Raw genomic sequence first — 20,744 nt, 5'->3', positions numbered from 1 at the left:
TGTATATTGTGTAAAAGCTATTCGACGCAACAGCTTTTCTACATTCTTATAGTATTGTTACCGAGAGACATTTCTTTCGAGATATGCATGAGAAATGGTTAAATGACCTGGATATATGTAGTAAACGAAAAGCAGACAAATTTAGAAATGCATTTACATAGGATATTGCAACGTAAGAAAGAAAAGTATGAGGCCTCTGATGTGCTGGCGTGCACACGTATACGTAAATATGTACCTATAAGTAGATATTCCATTTATCATCCAATATTATTCAAGAAAATTTCATTTACGATTCGTTGTATATATAATTAACAATTTATATTCGCACGCCGATTATACGAATAATAATGAACAAACTAGACATTCCTTGGATGCTTAATTGATGGTATTATAGGTAATTCTTGTTATATAATTAAGTACCATAGACATACTTCCCGCATTGTTGATTTTGGTAACAAAAGAAAGAAAGAAAAAAGAAAACACAAAAGGAATAAAGAAATTTACGATTAGAATAAAAGAAGGAAAGATCAAGTTCAAGTAGAGTATGGTTGTGATGTTACAATCCATGTGAATGATCAAGCAATGCATCTTTAAATCATGTTAAATCTTACACGACTCTTATACTCCACGTATATAACTGATATATCTACGATTTCATCATGTATACTCTAGAGTCTAGAGGAAGAGTGACAAAATTCGTTGAGATCTAATCGTCATCGGTAAAATGTTGTCATTCTATACCGTTCCTTTTACTTTTCAAATATTTCTCGATCAATAATTACAAAGAATATTAACACTTTTTTCATTTTTTTTTTATGCAAGATGCTTTATTTTCAAGTAGCTATTTTATATCATAATTTTGTTATAAATATTTTTCTTTTGTATAGTAATATTTAAAACCTTCCCGCCCAGTTGCTTCGTTAAATAGCAAGTGGAACAAGTATATACTATCGTATGATTGTACATTAATGGTATTTAAAATATGTAGTACAGTAAATCCCCGTTATGAGCCCGTTTTTACCTCCCGTTGACAGCCCGGCGACTTTCCCCACCATTTCTTGGAAGCCTACGGACGAAAGTGAGAGAACCCGACAACGAGCGAGAGGAAACGAAAGAGTCGACACAGCCACTGGCCGCGCGGAATCATGTCCGCAACCCCACTATGAGCCCGCCGCCAGCCCCGTTCGTCGGGCTCATAACGGGGATTTACTGTAGTATGTACTAGTTGCAAAACATTTAATGTTTTTCATTTTTCACGTTTTAAATTAGCTGCGACACCATTTCATAGAAAGGGTAGGATTACATTGCATATGTCATGATACACAATAAAGTTATAACGATTACGGATACGAATACGAAGAGTACCTTAAGTGTGAAAATCTCGTACTCGATGGAAAATAAAACATCTTGCTCGGGTGGGGTTTTGAAAGGTGATGCTGTATGCTGTATACTGTATTATAGGGTTTCATTCTATTAAATTACTTACACAGGAGAGTTTCAAACGCTTTCTGTTGGACTCTGAAATTCTGAAAGCGCATGTATCGGATTTTGCACCTTTTTCTGTGAGCCCTTGCGTACTTTTGCCCTAACTTCTTCCGGTCTCTCTGGGCGTACCAATGGTTTCTTCTCTGGTGCCTTCATTTTCCAAACAACGATTGGAGACTAATTGAACAAATAGAAGAATAACAAAGCTTCGTCAGCAAATCACCACAAATGACAAAACATTACATCGCTAATTTGCACATTAAAAAAAAAACTTGTAACATACACTAATTTATCATACACACATACATATGTACATATATGTACATACTTACATACTGCATGATCCAGTTGTTGGTCAGTAAAAAGAAGTTTGAACACAAACAATGTTAATGGCGTATAATTATTGATTATACAGCTATACAAGTAAGAATGTAAGATGAAACTAGTTAGGATTATAGGATTATATTAGTAGGCAGGCACATAAACCGTTAATACAGAAAGATTAAGAATTGTAAAAGATTGGCGATACTTACAGTTACCGTAGATTGTCGAGGATATTTTGTTGATGCGACATACGAAGCTTTAACAGTAAGAACAACAGCATTCATCAGATTCTTAGCTGCTTGAATAAGGGAAGTTGCGCTGTCCAGTCCAGACACAATTAACTCTCCGCTAATGTTTTGCACATCAGCTTTAACTTTACTTGTAATATTCATTTGATGGCAATACAGCGCTATACGCTGCAAATATGCCAAAAGATCTTTCTTGGTAGAACTTTCGGGACACTGATCTGCAATCTGCCTAGTCAATTTATCTAACTTTGTTCCAGCCTCGGAGATTTTCTTTGCAGCATTAATCACATCCATAGTGGTCTTTAAAGGTCCACGACCTCTAGTAAAGTCTGTCATCTCCATCATAATCATACACATATGCTTGGCCAGGACAATAATGTCATTTCCCGCATCGTCCCATTTCGCGACCTCCTTATCGAACTTCAACTTCTCGCTCTTGAAGTATTCCACTTGTTGCAGGATCTTCTGCTTGTCTTCCTCTGGCATCTTACGCATGGCTTCGCGAGCTGTTGTAATACCACTAATTTCTGGGTATTCATCGACCCCATGCTCACCTGTCTGAGCACTCGATTTACTTCGTGTTTCCAATGTATAATGCTCGTCGAGCTCAACGTCTTCCGGATCCAAGTCCTCATCCGCCTATAATGAATTACAGGGGGTAGGGGAGGGGGTGGTGGGGAAGAGAAGAAAAGAGGGAAGCAATTAACAACAATGTGGCAAATGAGAGTGGAGGGCCGTCTGTGGCCTATAACATGAAATCTTCTTACTCTATTCATCAGTACAGCACGTCTAATTTCACGGACTCCGTCGTAAACTAGCCTCGAAGCATCTATAAAATCATTCTCATCCACATCTTTGGCGGGATTACTACCCAAAGCGTCTACCGCGACCTCTACTCGCTGCGCGAATTTCGGCATCACTTGCTCCCTGAGAACTTTCACCGCTTCCAACACACGTTTTGTATAGATACAAGGTTCGTAGTTATCCATTTCTGCTTGAACAACGTTACACACTCGGGCTGATCGTCCACGGATAGCACCCGCGGTTCTATCTAAAGTATCGGCATCGCCTTCTTGCAATGCCAGCACGCATTTATTTACGTCTTCCAAGATATGATTCTCGGACACAGCCAAGAAATCGTCGATGGTCGTAATATCGTCGACAGCTTCTGTTAATACTCTCACTTGGTTCTCCCACGCTTGCCGAAATACCTCCATGTTATCTAGGGCTACTTTAGATCGATTTCGAGCTGCCAAGACACGTGCCGCGTTAATTACTTGGGGGCACAAGTTTCCAATCTGAGCCGCCGCATAACGAACCATTTTCACGCCGTCTTCGTTCCCTGACATACTGCACACCAGATTGGCAACCTGATTAACCGGGATGTCACCATATTATCCGATCGTAGCAATCCTATGTGATTTACACATTTTAATATTTCAAACACTTACCTCCACTAACTTGTTCGCGTGTTCCGTGAAGACAAGCGCATACTCCTCTACTTCCTTATCACGGCCATTTCTCGCAGCTTCGATCAGAACCAATAAAGGTACGCTAGTTTCCAAAAAGCTATCAGACACATGGTCTACTACAGCCTTTCGTAACTGTCTACGAAGATCGCGCGTCTTTCTGCACATGTGATCAATTGCTCTTTCTAAGCCTTCCGATTGTTCCTTCACACCCATCTGTTAACATGCGAAGCATATGATAAGCAACAGAGGTTTCATACACAATTCCTAGGCATCTGGGAATTAGGTATGTCTCGCAGTATTTACGAGTTCTAGTAAGTAGTAGGTGTAATAAGCACTACTCTCCTCTATGATATACATTAATATATACAGTGAGTAACGAAAATATTTGGACACTTTTTAAAATCGCATAACTTTTTTAGAATTGGTCCAAATGACATGAGTTTTTTTTTTTAGAAGCTAGAAGGAGTAGTTTGCTAAGTGACGTGATTCGTCATTTTGAAAAAAATGCAATTGGTCGGAATAGTGAAAAAAATAGTAAAGATCGTTTTTTTAAACTTTTTTGTGAGCCTGTAATGAAAATTAAAGAAAAACGCTTGTAGATTGAAGTAAGTTGTATACATGCCTAAAGTTTCATCAAAATCGGTTAACGTCGCTCTGAACTATGAACGCTTAAGGATCTTATTCTGCGATCTTTAAGCGCGTTCATAGCTCCGAGCAACGTTAACCGATTTTTATGAAATTTGAGGGTTTTTTGAATTTTCATTACATGCTCACAAAAAAAGTTTAAAAAACGATCTTTACTATTTTTTTTTTTTGCTATTCCGACCAATTGCATTTTTTTCCAAAACGACCATACACATCACTTAGAAAACTAATCCTTCTAGCTCCTCAAAAAAACTCAAGTTGTTTGGATTCATTTAAAAAAAGTTATATGATTTTAAAAAGTGTCCGAATATTTTCGTTACTCACTGTATCTGTGTAATAGGTTTTATAGTTGTGCAAGTTAGGGGTCGATTAGAGCAACATTTGTCAACACTTGATTAGTGAGAATTACTCGATTAGTGCTTGTCAGAAGAAAATAAAATACAGATATAAACAATATACTAATGTACGGGACTAATGTACAGTTTAGCAATGAAAACCTTTTGCTCGCTCGCTAATAGAAGGACACAAAGATTTCATATTTACCCGTCTTTCGCCCCGAGCGAGCTGTAACTGCAGTAACCAAAATAAAGAAACGAATGAGTGATTAAAGGATATGTAAATCAATCGTTTGCATCTAACCGAATTCTAGAGACAGTGTGAAATATTTAAGCAAATAAATTTACCGAATTCGTTTAGAAATCTATACAGTGTAGAAAGCAATCATGATAATCTCAGATAATAAAAGACATTCGCCGAGCACTCACATTATTCATGTATTCGCTGAGTAAATCTTGAAGCGCCTGCCTGACTGCGTTACATTCGGCAACAATGCGTTCTCTACGTTCGTCTCGAGTACACGAAGAATCTGCCATCAGTGCAGCACCGCTGATAATGCTCTCCAATCTTTCCTCGAGACTGGGTCTTGTACGCACTTCATTGTACGCCAGCGGAGACATCACCATTCTTTCGTCGAAATCATCTAAAGCGGCAGCTAATTCTCCGGGCCCTTCGTAAGGATGCTGACTATCGTCCGGAGTTTTTCCTTGCGCCACGTCATTGATAGTATTCACAGCTTCGCAAACTTGCTTCAATACATAGTCGCGATTTGCTTTCGCCGCGGCAAGCTCGGGATGTCGGACGTAAACCTTGGAAGCGGTAAGAAGCATAGTAGAATGCTTCTTGAGGACAGCTCTTGCCGCTGCCAAGTCATCTCGCAGCTGAGGATCTTTTAACTCTTGCTGACGTTTCGCAGCTTGATTCATAAGTTCTGACGCATTTCGCCCAAACTGTTTGATATTCTCCAATAATTCACCCTGCGAAGATGCATTCTTCAACTTTTGTAAATCTTCCTCGACTACGTGTAGCGATTTCAGCAACAAATGCACATCGACCATATCCGCCAAAATCAGCAAGCGGGTCACCGCAGACAGCAGATTTCTTGCAGCGCGGACCATATTACCTCGTTTCAGAGAGGAGCAAGGATCCTCTGAGAATTCCCTGTTTTAATAACATTAATATTAGAATACATCTAACATCCTTCGCGTACCATCGCGACGGTATAGGTATTAGAGAAAGAATAGAAATGGTACCTGGCAGCAATGCTCATCGCTGCGCCTGTTTTTCTTACTTCTTCGACAGCGCTCAACATTTCAGCAGTAATGTCAGGATTTTCATAAGCGATTTGTTCACCTTTCTCTATGAAATTAGTGGTTGCTTTTTCCACTGTTCCAACCAAAGCGCTAGCTCTCTTTGATTTTCCTTTCTTCTTCTTGCTGGGACCTTTTGTATTTACAAGAGTAGTCACTTGCAAAACTAAAGGCTCCAATGTCTTCTCTACAGACATGGTGCGAATCTCTAAGTTCTTTGGATCCCACTTCAAAGTTATCGGACCAAAGTGATCGGACATCTTGATTGTTTGAAATGAATCAATTCTAAAAATGCAAGTAACACGATACATATGTCTTTATTATATGCAGAAACACATAAGTATATGGGTGGCTCGAACAGTAGAGAAATTACCTGTGCCTTTACAGCTTGATACAGATAATTGATAAAACTAGACACAAGTTGAACAAAGAGAAAAAAAGTACTCATGTAATGAGTTTTGTATATACTCCACTTTCCACTAATTATAAGTATCTCGTTATCCGTTTCTAAAATTTACGGGTAAACTGATTTAGCTACAACCGTAGCTAAACAACATTTTTGATAATTTCGTTTCGAAAGTTTAAATAGTCAAACATCGTGAATAGTAGGTATCCCTTGCTTGTGGTAAAAGCTTGAAGGGCGTGATGTTGATAAATTACGAGCATGTGTGTTTAAAAGAGATATAACACGATAGAAGCTTCCGATTATTCTACAATTTTAGACGTATCCTCTTACCTTCATCAACAGACTAAACAGTTTATAACTTGTGTGGAATCGACAATAAAACCCACGCAGCACTCTCACCAGCCGTTTCCCCTTTCTTTTTCTTCTGGTTTCTTATGGAATCAGTCGCAATGAAAAGCAAACTCTAATATACATACACGCAATGCCATATCACTTTGCAGAGTATCATCTATTTGTCATCGACACTTGATTCATGACGTCATTATTTCCGGCAGAGTTGAAATGCGAACGATAGCCGAACGATAGCCGAGCGATAGCCGAAGGAAACCGGTCTACGCCCGAAGCTTGGAATATAAACGTTAAAGCGATGCTTCAACTGGCTTCAACGCACAAGGGTAGCATGAGGGTAATGATACATATACTTGATTACTTCTGTACATACATACATACATACGCACGAGAATGCAACCGAATGCAACAGCGGGCAAAGGATTAGACCGATTAGGGGGCTGTGAATTCACTTGTCTCTTAATTAACAAGCTCCGCTACTTTCGAAATACCGTTATTTCGAATGTTATCCGAGTAAGTAAACTGATTCTTTCGTTTCACGCTTATTTCGTCGGTAGAAATCATTATTTCTTATTTTAATATCACTCGTAAGTTTCTCGGCTCTGGTCTCTGATCGTATTCAATGCGTATTCGGTATAAGCAAGCGTTCGACTCGATTTCGCGATGCGTTTGTGCATCGTTTGTCTCTCACGCGTGTTCTATGACTTGAAAGATGTAACGATGTCACGATGTATGTAAGTAACCACGTTTATTAGCCACATTTACATATGTAACCACGGAGAATTGTCGTGTATGCAAACTCAAACGCACAATAATGACTTTTATCAATTTACATACTATTTCTACACGACTGATGATATCTGATGGGCATCCCTGCGATTTTGTTTTTCAATTTCTGACCGGCTCGTGACCATGACCAACCATGGCTCTCCCGCGACGCTGGGTCGATCCGCATGTATGATCTAGGGTGATCTAGGGACATTTCAGACCGTTGGCAACTATTTGTATGTATCGTAATTCGTAACTATTTAATAGTTGGAGTTTTCAGAATTCAGTCCAATTCAGCCTACCTACGTACAATCAGGCTTGCACGGTCTCGAATGGCCTACAATTAGGTAGTAGACAAGTAGATGAAATTCATAAGAAATGAAAGCTGTGGTAGCGTAACGCCAAGGATTGATTAACAATCCCAGGGTCAGGGCAGGGGGGCCAAGCTTCCCTCTTACGAAAGTTGAAGCAGAGTTTGTAGCGCCTCCTACCAATGAGGTGCGTACTAAACTGTGAATGTGTGAATTGGTGTGAATCGGGACGTATGTGTATGTGTATACGTGTAATGTACCGTTTACTTTAAAACCTGTCCACGGATCGTCGCGCCAGCGACACGTATGCAGCAGATAGAAGGATAAACATTGAAATTGAATATTTCTTCTTTTCTTAGGAAAAGAAAATATATTCAATTCCTTTGTATATCCTTCTATCTGCTGCATACGCATCACTGACGCGACAATCCATGGTCAGACGGCCTTAGAAAGGGTAAACCAGGGAAAGTGAGGACACTTCCTCGTGTCTGCGCCAAACATTTCTAAATGACGACGGTCGTCATGGTAACATTTCACCAACGTCGAAAGGTTGTGTGTCGTGCTCACTGATACACGTAGGTATGTGTGTGTGATGTACCTAGCGCCTCCTACCAATACGGTGCTAACTAAACGGGAAAACTTCAGCCAAACAAAGACGGCTTGGTCCCCCTGGGTGGCACAGAACCTTCCTTAAAATGTAGGCCTATCTTACCTACGCTTTGTCTAAATCTATATCTTCTTTTTGGTAAAAGAAAGAATTTGGTCCCCTGCTACGGAAAGACTGTAAGAATGACGCATAACACCTCTAGGGCCGGTATGAACGTGACGCGGTAGTCAGACTGTCCATTTTCCCAATTTTTGATAACCACAAACCGAACCAACAAATTTGCTCATGAAGAATCACCACTAACATATCGAATTGACAAGCTGTGTATTTAAAAGCAGTCTAGCACACCACTTTTACCTGTCACATCGCTTATCGTTTCGACGTTGTGAAAACGAGTATTAAGATTCGAATCGTTTATTTTATTATTACGTTTAAAGAAATAGGAAAGAAGATACAATAAACAAAAGTTCCTTAAAATAATGCAAGGAAATGTGAAAAGAATAAAATAATGTTGAGAAGGAAGTTGATGTATTCAACATCTTGTACTGATGTCGATAATTCCAATTATACTTGTTATAAAGTAATTATGTATAAGGATTGTGCAGGTGTGAAATAAAAAACTTTAATAAATTTAACCGAGAATACCTCGTCCGTGGTCGCATTCAACTTTATCGATACAGAATCGTTTACGGGAGCACAGACGAGGTATAGGATAGACCTATCAACCAATGCATTTTTCTGTCACCGGTTTGGGGGAGTCCTAGAACCACCTTACCATTTTTGTGTCGCATGCAACGTTACCGATGAAGCCTCGAAACAGATTGTAACGCTACGTGTGGTAGGAATTAGAATTCAAGAAGTCAGTCGAAACCCGCGATTTACAAATGATTCTGTTAGAGTAACAATTTAAAGATCGTTTTATAAACGTATTCCGTGCAACGACCGAGAAAGAAGGATCGCAACAAAACAAGAACACATACGCCTTTTAACCTTGCTATTCTATTCAGGTTTATTTAACGCCAAACAAATTTATTTAACATAAAAATTTATATAAACAACAACATTATTTGTGGAAGACATGTGTTCATGAGTTCAAAATCATCGAAGAAATCGACGAAATGAAATAAATCACGCAAAACCATCGAAGAAATGCATGAAATAGAATAAATCATGTAAAACCATCGAAGAAATACCTACCTGAAAGAGAATAAAATTCTGATTAGATGTCTAGACCGAACCAAACTCACTGAATGTAAGTTTCGCTCGATCTGGACCCTTAAACTAGATCGTAGGCTTTAGCTTGATATCGTTTTGCAAGTCGCAATGCTTGAGAAACGTTACCAAGGAACCGGGCACACCAACGCGGAGGTACCTACGAAAGTGACCCATCCCGAAACAAACACCGATCCCATCCACCCTCCATTTCAATAAACTCATCGCGTCCGTCATTGCTTGCAATGAGGGAAACGATGATTTGACTCTACTATTAGTGACAACCGCGAACGCGAAAGCGAAATCGAAAGAGAGATAGACTGACGATTATCGTCGATCGCTCTGCACTTATACAAGGTACTCGTATTCTACATTCTACAGCATGCATGCAAGAACATCTTAGCTAGCTACCAAGCTAGCATAATTCTAGGCCCTCTCTAGGGCCCACGAGCTAGGCCCTCTCTAGGGCCCATGACTAGGACCCTCTCTAGGGCCTATGCCGAAGGCCCTCTCTAGGGCCCATGACTAGGACCCTCTCTAGGGCCCATGATTAGGACCCTCTCTAGGGCCCACGAGCTAGGCCCTCTCTAGGGCCCATGACTAGGACCCTCTCTAGGGCCTATGCCGAAGGCCCTCTCTAGGGCCCCTGTTCTGGGCCCTCTCTAGGGCCCACAAGCTAGGTCCTTTCTAGGACCTAGAATACCAAGCAGCTGAAAATTGAAGCTAATCGAAAATTTTACTTTACTTTCGCGATGAAAAAGCAATTAGAGCACCGGTGCTCTGGACAAATTTCCGATACGCAAAAGGTTGACTTTACTTTCGCGACGAAAAATCAACACGAGCTCCCGTGCTCTGTATAAATCATAGATCCGCAAAAATTTGACTGTAAATTCGCGGTAATAAAACTCTACACAAGAGCCGCGGCGCTCTTGAAAATATATGGACGCGAAAAAAGCGTGGACTCTACGATCGCATTACCGGCGACCATAAAAGATCTTGCTGGAATGCAAGATTGTTAGGAAGACTAGTTTCATTGAGACCCATTTCAAAAAATTTCGCGGTGACTCTACTTGACTCGATCGATCCGATTATTTTACGAATTATTATTAATCGATATAAAATTGTAAGAATCGCGAGCAACAATTGTATTGATTTATTTTATTTTTTATTTTGAGACAGACACATGCATGTCACTATCTACGAGTACCTTGTATGGTCAGCTCAATCGATGCTGCTCTTTCGAACACACATGCATAACGTTTAGTGGCGCATCTTATATAATTGGCATTAGTTTCGGGAACATTTCTACGATATTTCGTGAATATGGTTTAGAAAAGGACCACGCCATAAGGCTACTGCCTAGACGCCCTAGACCATATTCGCGAAATATTGCATAAGAGTTCCCCAAACGAATACCGACCATGTGAAAAGGGCCTCTGCATGTCGTGCATTTGTGTTGGAACGGCCAGAATCGAAAGAGCTAAGTAGCTGTACTACATGCACCCCCATTCAAAGAATTATAAAATGACTCACCGTTCGCTGTCATCATCGGTACTGCATCTCTGCAAACTCGTAACCCTCTGACCAGCATCCCTGAGACCAGCTCCCCTCTGATCATCACCCGTCTGACCAGCATCCCTCTGACCAGCAGCTCTCAGACGAGCACCCTTCAACTCAGCCCCAGCTTAGCTCTCAACGTTGCAGCTGCAGTTGGACTCGTGCATGACTCTACTTTCGCGGTGAAAAAGTTATTAGAGCACCGGTGCTCTCGACTAGCTTTACTTGCGCAAAAACACTGACTCTACGATCGCATTACGGGCGATCACAAACACTATAACTCAAACCGACAATTTATATTTAAACAGCAACTTTTAGCGCTCCTGTTTATTAAACGCGCACATTTCATCTATTTCACATTTCATCTATTTCACATTCCTTAGTTTCTGAATGTGTTTTTGTTGGGTAAGGTCTTTTTGCATGCATTATGTAGGAAGCTTATCCTACCAAATGCATTGCGTGCCTTAGGTATGATGCTTTTCCTTCCAAAATGCACGCACAAAGATTACGACCCACTTATACAAGGTACTCGTATTCTACATTCTACGGCATGCATGCAAGTACATCTTAGCTAGCTACCAAGCTAGCATAATTCTAGGCCCTCTCTAGGGCCCACGAGCTAGGCCCTCTCTAGGGCCCATGACTAGGACCCTCTCTAGGGCCTATGCCGAAGGCCCTCTCTAGGGCCCATGACTAGGACCCTCTCTAGGGCCCATGATTAGGACCCTCTCTAGGGCCCACGAGCTAGGCCCTCTCTAGGGCCCATGACTAGGACCCTCTCTAGGGCCTATGCCGAAGGCCCTCTCTAGGGCCCACAAGCTAGGTCCTTTCTAGGACCTAGAATACCAAGCAGCTGAAAATTGAAGCTAATCGAAAATTTTACTTTACTTTCGCGATGAAAAAGCAATTAGAGCACCGGTGCTCTGGACAAATTTCCGATACGCAAAAGGTTGACTTTACTTTCGCGACGAAAAATCAACACGAGCTCCCGTGCTCTGTATAAATCATAGATCCGCAAAAATTTGACTGTAAATTCGCGGTAATAGAACTCTACACAAGAGCCGCGGCGCTCTTGAAAATATATGGACGCGAAAAAAGCGTGGACTCTACGATCGCATTACCGGCGACCATAAAAGATCTTGCTAGAATGCAAGATTGTTAGGAAGACTAGTTTCATTGAGACCCATTTCAAAAAATTTCGCGGTGACTCTACTTGACTCGATCGATCCGATTATTTTACGAATTATTATTAATCGATATAAAATTGTAAGAATCGCGAGCAACAATTGTATTGATTTATTTTATTTTTTATTTTGAGACAGACACATGCATGTCACTATCTACGAGTACCTTGTATGGTCAGCTCAATCGATGCTGCTCTTTCGAACACACATGCATAACGTTTAGTGGCGCATCTTATATAATTGGCATTAGTTTCGGGAACATTTCTACGATATTTCGTGAATATGGTTTAGAAAAGGACCACGCCATAAGGCTACTGCCTAGACGCCCTAGACCATATTCGCGAAATATTGCATAAGAGTTCCCCAAACGAATACCGACCATGTGAAAAGGGCCTCTGCATGTCGTGCATTTGTGTTGGAACGGCCAGAATCGAAAGAGCTAAGTAGCTGTACTACATGCACCCCCATTCAAAGAATTATAAAATGACTCACCGTTCGCTGTCATCATCGGTACTGCATCTCTGCAAACTCGTAACCCTCTGACCAGCATCCCTGAGACCAGCTCCCCTCTGATCATCACCCGTCTGACCAGCATCCCTCTGACCAGCAGCTCTCAGACGAGCACCCTTCAACTCAGCCCCAGCTTAGCTCTCAACGTTGCAGCTGCAGTTGGACTCGTGCATGACTCTACTTTCGCGGTGAAAAAGTTATTAGAGCACCGGTGCTCTCGACTAGCTTTACTTGCGCAAAAACACTGACTCTACGATCGCATTACGGGCGATCACAAACACTATAACTCAAACCGACAATTTATATTTAAACAGCAACTTTTAGCGCTCCTGTTTATTAAACGCGCACATTTCATCTATTTCACATTTCATCTATTTCACATTCCTTAGTTTCTGAATGTGTTTTTGTTGGGTAAGGTCTTTTTGCATGCATTATGTAGGAAGCTTATCCTACCAAATGCATTGCGTGCCTTAGGTATGATGCTTTTCCTTCCAAAATGCACGCACAAAGATTACGACCCACTTATACAAGGTACTCGTATTCTACATTCTACGGCATGCATGCAAGTACATCTTAGCTAGCTACCAAGCTAGCATAATTCTAGGCCCTCTCTAGGGCCCACGAGCTAGGCCCTCTCTAGGGCCCATGACTAGGACCCTCTCTAGGGCCTATGCCGAAGGCCCTCTCTAGGGCCCATGACTAGGACCCTCTCTAGGGCCCATGATTAGGACCCTCTCTAGGGCCCACGAGCTAGGCCCTCTCTAGGGCCCATGACTAGGACCCTCTCTAGGGCCTATGCCGAAGGCCCTCTCTAGGGCCCACAAGCTAGGTCCTTTCTAGGACCTAGAATACCAAGCAGCTGAAAATTGAAGCTAATCGAAAATTTTACTTTACTTTCGCGATGAAAAAGCAATTAGAGCACCGGTGCTCTGGACAAATTTCCGATACGCAAAAGGTTGACTTTACTTTCGCGACGAAAAATCAACACGAGCTCCCGTGCTCTGTATAAATCATAGATCCGCAAAAATTTGACTGTAAATTCGCGGTAATAGAACTCTACACAAGAGCCGCGGCGCTCTTGAAAATATATGGACGCGAAAAAAGCGTGGACTCTACGATCGCATTACCGGCGACCATAAAAGATCTTGCTAGAATGCAAGATTGTTAGGAAGACTAGTTTCATTGAGACCCATTTCAAAAAATTTCGCGGTGACTCTACTTGACTCGATCGATCCGATTATTTTACGAATTATTATTAATCGATATAAAATTGTAAGAATCGCGAGCAACAATTGTATTGATTTATTTTATTTTTTATTTTGAGACAGACACATGCATGTCACTATCTACGAGTACCTTGTATGGTCAGCTCAATCGATGCTGCTCTTTCGAACACACATGCATAACGTTTAGTGGCGCATCTTATATAATTGGCATTAGTTTCGGGAACATTTCTACGATATTTCGTGAATATGGTTTAGAAAAGGACCACGCCATAAGGCTACTGCCTAGACGCCCTAGACCATATTCGCGAAATATTGCATAAGAGTTCCCCAAACGAATACCGACCATGTGAAAAGGGCCTCTGCATGTCGTGCATTTGTGTTGGAACGGCCAGAATCGAAAGAGCTAAGTAGCTGTACTACATGCACCCCCATTCAAAGAATTATAAAATGACTCACCGTTCGCTGTCATCATCGGTACTGCATCTCTGCAAACTCGTAACCCTCTGACCAGCATCCCTGAGACCAGCTCCCCTCTGATCATCACCCGTCTGACCAGCATCCCTCTGACCAGCAGCTCTCAGACGAGCACCCTTCAACTCAGCCCCAGCTTAGCTCTCAACGTTGCAGCTGCAGTTGGACTCGTGCATGACTCTACTTTCGCGGTGAAAAAGTTATTAGAGCACCGGTGCTCTCGACTAGCTTTACTTGCGCAAAAACACTGACTCTACGATCGCATTACGGGCGATCACAAACACTATAACTCAAACCGACAATTTATATTTAAACAGCAACTTTTAGCGCTCCTGTTTATTAAACGCGCACATTTCATCTATTTCACATTTCATCTATTTCACATTCCTTAGTTTCTGAATGTGTTTTTGTTGGGTAAGGTCTTTTTGCATGCATTATGTAGGAAGCTTATCCTACCAAATGCATTGCGTGCCTTAGGTATGATGCTTTTCCTTCCAAAATGCACGCACAAAGATTACGACCCACTTATACAAGGTACTCGTATTCTACATTCTACGGCATGCATGCAAGTACATCTTAGCTAGCTACCAAGCTAGCATAATTCTAGGCCCTCTCTAGGGCCCACGAGCTAGGCCCTCTCTAGGGCCCATGACTAGGACCCTCTCTAGGGCCTATGCCGAAGGCCCTCTCTAGGGCCCATGACTAGGACCCTCTCTAGGGCCCATGATTAGGACCCTCTCTAGGGCCCACGAGCTAGGCCCTCTCTAGGGCCCATGACTAGGACCCTCTCTAGGGCCTATGCCGAAGGCCCTCTCTAGGGCCCACAAGCTAGGTCCTTTCTAGGACCTAGAATACCAAGCAGCTGAAAATTGAAGCTAATCGAAAATTTTACTTTACTTTCGCGATGAAAAAGCAATTAGAGCACCGGTGCTCTGGACAAATTTCCGATACGCAAAAGGTTGACTTTACTTTCGCGACGAAAAATCAACACGAGCTCCCGTGCTCTGTATAAATCATAGATCCGCAAAAATTTGACTGTAAATTCGCGGTAATAGAACTCTACACAAGAGCCGCGGCGCTCTTGAAAATATATGGACGCGAAAAAAGCGTGGACTCTACGATCGCATTACCGGCGACCATAAAAGATCTTGCTAGAATGCAAGATTGTTAGGAAGACTAGTTTCATTGAGACCCATTTCAAAAAATTTCGCGGTGACTCTACTTGACTCGATCGATCCGATTATTTTACGAATTATTATTAATCGATATAAAATTGTAAGAATCGCGAGCAACAATTGTATTGATTTATTTTATTTTTTATTTTGAGACAGACACATGCATGTCACTATCTACGAGTACCTTGTATGGTCAGCTCAATCGATGCTGCTCTTTCGAACACACATGCATAACGTTTAGTGGCGCATCTTATATAATTGGCATTAGTTTCGGGAACATTTCTACGATATTTCGTGAATATGGTTTAGAAAAGGACCACGCCATAAGGCTACTGCCTAGACGCCCTAGACCATATTCGCGAAATATTGCATAAGAGTTCCCCAAACGAATACCGACCATGTGAAAAGGGCCTCTGCATGTCGTGCATTTGTGTTGGAACGGCCAGAATCGAAAGAGCTAAGTAGCTGTACTACATGCACCCCCATTCAAAGAATTATAAAATGACTCACCGTTCGCTGTCATCATCGGTACTGCATCTCTGCAAACTCGTAACCCTCTGACCAGCATCCCTGAGACCAGCTCCCCTCTGATCATCACCCGTCTGACCAGCATCCCTCTGACCAGCAGCTCTCAGACGAGCACCCTTCAACTCAGCCCCAGCTTAGCTCTCAACGTTGCAGCTGCAGTTGGACTCGTGCATGACTCTACTTTCGCGGTGAAAAAGTTATTAGAGCACCGGTGCTCTCGACTAGCTTTACTTGCTCAAAAACACTGACTCTACGATCGCATTACGGGCGATCACAAACACTATAACTGAAACAGACAATTTGTATTTAAACAAGTTCGAAAAAATTTCCTTTAAATTGCAAGGTGTCACGCAATTCAGACTTTGAGAAAAATTTCCAGCAGCCACATTGGGCGCTCAATGAATTCTGATTCTGTCTGATAGAAAAAAGGAGTGGCCTCTTCGGGCGTTTAAGGTTTTTCAATCTTAATGTATGGAAGGAGTAGCCTTTTTGGGCGCCTAATGCTTTTTAATTCTAATGTACCATCATCAGGTCTCATCCTTTTTAATGTTAATTAAAAAATACAGCAGCCTGTTTAGGCGCATGATAATTCCGAATTGTAAAAGGAAATAGAAGCAGCCTCATCAGGCGCTAATGGCATGGAATGCCAGAAAAATTCCAATTCTACTCTAAAGTGTTAGTAAACCCTAACCCAGATCTAATTCTTCCCTGAAACTAGCAACGAATCTCTTAGTGAATTCTTTATTAAAGAATTCACCAGAGAAAACCTCGGCGAATCCCTCGGCGAATGTTTCGATGATGCGCTTAAAACTGGACTTGCCTGGCTAAATTTTCTAAGTTTCGCAGCACACATATACACTATACTTCGTTATACTAACCCTTTGGACTGTGATTGCGGTATAAGGTAAAAAACTACTAAAATTATTTCCAAAGACTTTACTTTAAAGTCCAAAGGGTTAGCATGCGCGCGTAAGAAAGATAGACGAGGGGTTCTCGTCGATCTTTCTACACATATGCCATTACAATTTCTTTCGCATATTTTAGAGGCACACTTGCACTGGTTTCAAGTGACAAATAGACGCTAAGTATCTCATTGCAGAGATAGAAAAAGAATTGAAAAACGGACACGGATTCGCCGTCGTGAGAGATCTCGAGCTGCTCGATACACTCACGCATTGCAGTTGCACAGACAAAACGCTAATACGCGACCACCATTCATCCAGCCCCCCATTAACGGGAGTTCCCCACTAGGGGCCGCGCCTGAGGGGTCAGACTCACAGCAGCCCGCCTCACAATTAAATCACATGCAGCTGCAATACGCGCTCCCATCACAAAGCCGACAATTTGCACAGGCGAGTGTATCGTGCCCGAGCATCTTGTGCTAATTCAAGATCTCTCCCGAGAGCGAATTGTATTACCGGAAAAAAAGAAAAGAGAATTGAAAGTAGGAAATAGAAAATACACTATGACAAGTCTGTAAAAGTATACTAAATGCGAAACGACACGGTGCACGGTGAAGCTAATTGTAAGCAAAAGCAAAGGTAAAAGGCGTCACTCTCAACAAGCAAGCGTACCTCTACCCTTAAATCTAGCCTATCGCACTCTTTACAATGAGCCCTAGTGGCATAATCTATTGCAAATATGCACTTGCGTAACTTTCGAGGGATATGCGAAAGCTAAGAATCTCCCGATTGAGATTGCAATAGGGACTAAACGACTAAAGGACCGAAAGGCGCGGCGCGACGCGAACATTCACCCTCGATCCACCGAAATTTCGTTTCTACATGGCATGCTCCATATCACGACTTTACACAGCCATGGCGAGCGTGACCGAGAACGAGAACTGTCGCACATCTTCGTCTAACAATGGTCCTCTGTGTAAAGCCGTAATAAGTTGTACCCAGCACAGCCGGCCTATGAAGGGCGAGAACACCATGCGCGAAATAGAAATCAGTGATCGAAGGCGAATTGTATTTCTAGAAGGGTGTGTTTGGCACTCTTATATTTAAAAAGAACGAGGCGGAACAAAAGCTTATCGCTCGAAGTACGCAAGTGCATTTCTGAATAGATGTCCAGACCGAACCAAACTCACCGAATGTAAGTTTGGCTTGATCTGGACCCTTAAACTAGATCGTAGGCTTCAGCTTGACAACGTTTTGCAAGACGCAATGCATTGGAAAACGTTACCAAGTCCAGGCACACCAACGCGGAGGTACCTACGAAAGTGACCCATTTCTACGAAATATTTCTGGTCCATATTCGACCAATGCATTTTTGAAAATTTGGAAAAATTCTTACGACTAAAGTTCTTAAATTAAAACTTAATGGACTCTAGGACTATGGCTAGTTAAAACTAAGCACACGTGCAAGTTCTTCCGCGATGTATAAAATTTGTAGGTTTAGTGGCTTAAAGTTATTTTTATGCAAGGGAGAAAGAAATTTAAGTTCATATAGCAGCCACTTTGGCGGCAGTCATTTATTATTATACTGTTATTTTATAAAGGGACCATTTGAGGTCGAGATATCAGGTGGTAAGAGTGGCAATTTTTGATTTCTCGTAATATTACTACCAGTGTGTCTTAATATTTAGCACATGCAACGGGCAAGCAAAACTAGCGAGCATAATAACCAAGTAGTACCAAAAATTACTGTCATTGTTTATTAAGAGAATCTAATGACTCGAATGTAATTACCGTTAAGAGAGAAGATTTGAAAGAACTCGCACGAAAGAGTTCAACTTCAGAAATGTAACTCGTATTCGATACATTAAGCATCCGGAATGATTGTGAAATTAAAGAAAAGAAGTTTAGAATGTTTGAAACGCGATATTAAAACTCCTATCGCGAATTTAAAATTTATTCATTGTATTTTTCTACGTGTATTAAACATTTGGAAGTACACGCATTAAATTTTACTATTCGCGAGTACTAAGTACGTATTCGTGGTCACTATGCTCGCTACAGTAATCATTATGTTCGATAGCATACAGAAAAATTCAAAGAATGAAAAAGTATCACTCACCGTTCGTTGAAAATAGTCTCACTGACAAGCATCCCCTTTCAGCAGTAGCTATTCGATCTGCAGGCGAATGTCCAGCAGTTGCAGGGTCAGTACCCCATAGAATGTGTCACACTTCCAAATATGTCACATTACTTTCGCGATGAAAAAGCAATAGGAGCACTGGTGCTCTGAATTAATTCTAGATGCGTTAAAACACTGACTTTACGTTCGCGTTCACATTACTAATACGCAGGGCCACTGTGCACTATCGAATACTTTATCGCGAAATAAGCACTGATTCTACAATCGCATTGCACACGATTACAAAAGCAGTTCATGTTTTTAAACATATCTCAACAGTGGAAAGACGTGTTCGGACTCGAGTAAAGCGTTTCCAAAATAGTCCTCTAGGTACTGAGTGTAATGTAGTGGAATCTCGTTGAACGATCTCCCACATAGTCCAGTTATCGATGAAATTTATGCAGGAATCGAGAAATCACGAAATAATATGTACACGCACTCACTGATGCGATCACCGTCGCGAGTAAAGTCGAACTGGCAGAGGTGACACCGCTTGGCAATGTTGTGACGTAGGGGTTGTTGGCGGTGTTATGGCGCTCGACCGACTCCCAGCTAACTGGAAATTCGTCAAGGCCAGAAATAATTTTATGTAGACACAGTAATTCCACGATGAAAAATCACTTAGAGCACCGGTGCTTTCACTTAAATAGTTCTGTATGCGCAAAACATTGACTCTGCACTCGCGTCCACACAGTGCTCTATGAAATACTTTATCGCGAAATATGTACTGACTCTAAAATCGCATTGCACGCGGTCACAAAAGCACATCACATTTCTAAACATCTCTCAGCAGTGGGAAGTAGTGTTCGGGCTCGCGTAAAATGTTTCCATAAAGGCATCTTGGTATTGAGTGTAATGCAGCAGAATCTTGTTAAACGGCCTCATACATAGTCCAGTAATCGATGAAATTGATGCACGAATCGAGAAATCACGAAATAATATGCAGGTACATTCACTGATCCGATCGCTGCCGCGGTTGAAGTCGAACTGTCAGCTTACACCTTTCGTGAATGTTGTCACATTGGTAGAGGTTGCTGTCGACCTCAACTGTTTCCCATGGAAGTTGAAATTTCACAAAGGCCGGAAATAATTCTATATCGCAATGTCCATTGCGAAATATGTACTTTTCGCAGCTGCAGCCATGCACCCTGCTCTTTCTATGTATACATATATGTCTTTCAAAGTTGAGGAGATGTGATCGGACTCGAGTACAGTGTTTTCAAAAAAGTCTTCCAGATACTTATTTTTAGTGTATTGCAGTAGAATCTGGACGATCGACCTCCCACATATTCCAGTAATCGATGGAAATAATACATTAAGATAGGTATACCATGGCATTTTAAATGTTCATCCGTCCGATCCGTCCTCCGACTTTGGTGAACGTCGTTATTGAACTCCATTATTTCACATATCTTGAGAATTCCACATTACTTTATTTTATATATTTATACATGTGGAAGGAAGGGAAGGAATGATTTATTCAAACATTTCGAGTTACATTTATTTTTACATTATATCAAAGTATTACTATTTAAAGAAA

At 41.5% G+C, this 20,744-nt stretch overlaps 1 protein-coding gene across 4 annotated transcripts; it reads right to left on the bottom strand.

The window, feature by feature from the left end:
* Positions 1–1,249: 1,249 nt before the first annotated feature.
* Positions 1,250–7,451, bottom strand: Alpha-cat (catenin alpha). 4 transcript variants are annotated; one of them, XM_076822222.1, is made up of 9 exons: positions 6,557–7,449; positions 6,194–6,230; positions 5,764–6,105; positions 4,939–5,671; positions 4,718–4,744; positions 3,509–3,742; positions 2,825–3,427; positions 2,019–2,696; positions 1,250–1,662 (listed from the first exon to the last, which is right to left on the bottom strand). In XM_076822222.1, the coding sequence occupies exons 3-9, from the start codon at positions 6,078–6,080 to the stop codon at positions 1,498–1,500; spliced, it is 2,757 nt and encodes a 918-aa protein (XP_076678337.1). In that variant the 5' UTR covers positions 6,081–6,105; positions 6,194–6,230; positions 6,557–7,449; the 3' UTR covers positions 1,250–1,497. The 4 variants fall into 4 exon arrangements, with proteins under 4 accessions (XP_076678337.1, XP_076678336.1, XP_076678335.1 ...); XM_076822221.1 differs by lacking the exon at positions 6,194–6,230 and having other exon boundaries at positions 6,557–7,448; XM_076822219.1 differs by lacking the exon at positions 6,194–6,230 and having other exon boundaries at positions 1,487–1,662; positions 6,703–7,451.
* Between the last annotated feature and the right edge of the window lie 13,293 nt (positions 7,452–20,744).

This window comes from Andrena cerasifolii, chromosome 10, assembly GCF_050908995.1.
Source record: "Andrena cerasifolii isolate SP2316 chromosome 10, iyAndCera1_principal, whole genome shotgun sequence".
Taxonomy (NCBI): domain Eukaryota; kingdom Metazoa; phylum Arthropoda; class Insecta; order Hymenoptera; family Andrenidae; genus Andrena; species Andrena cerasifolii.
The sequence above is the reverse complement of the archived record's forward strand: the minus strand, read 5'-3'. Positions and strand labels throughout refer to the sequence as shown.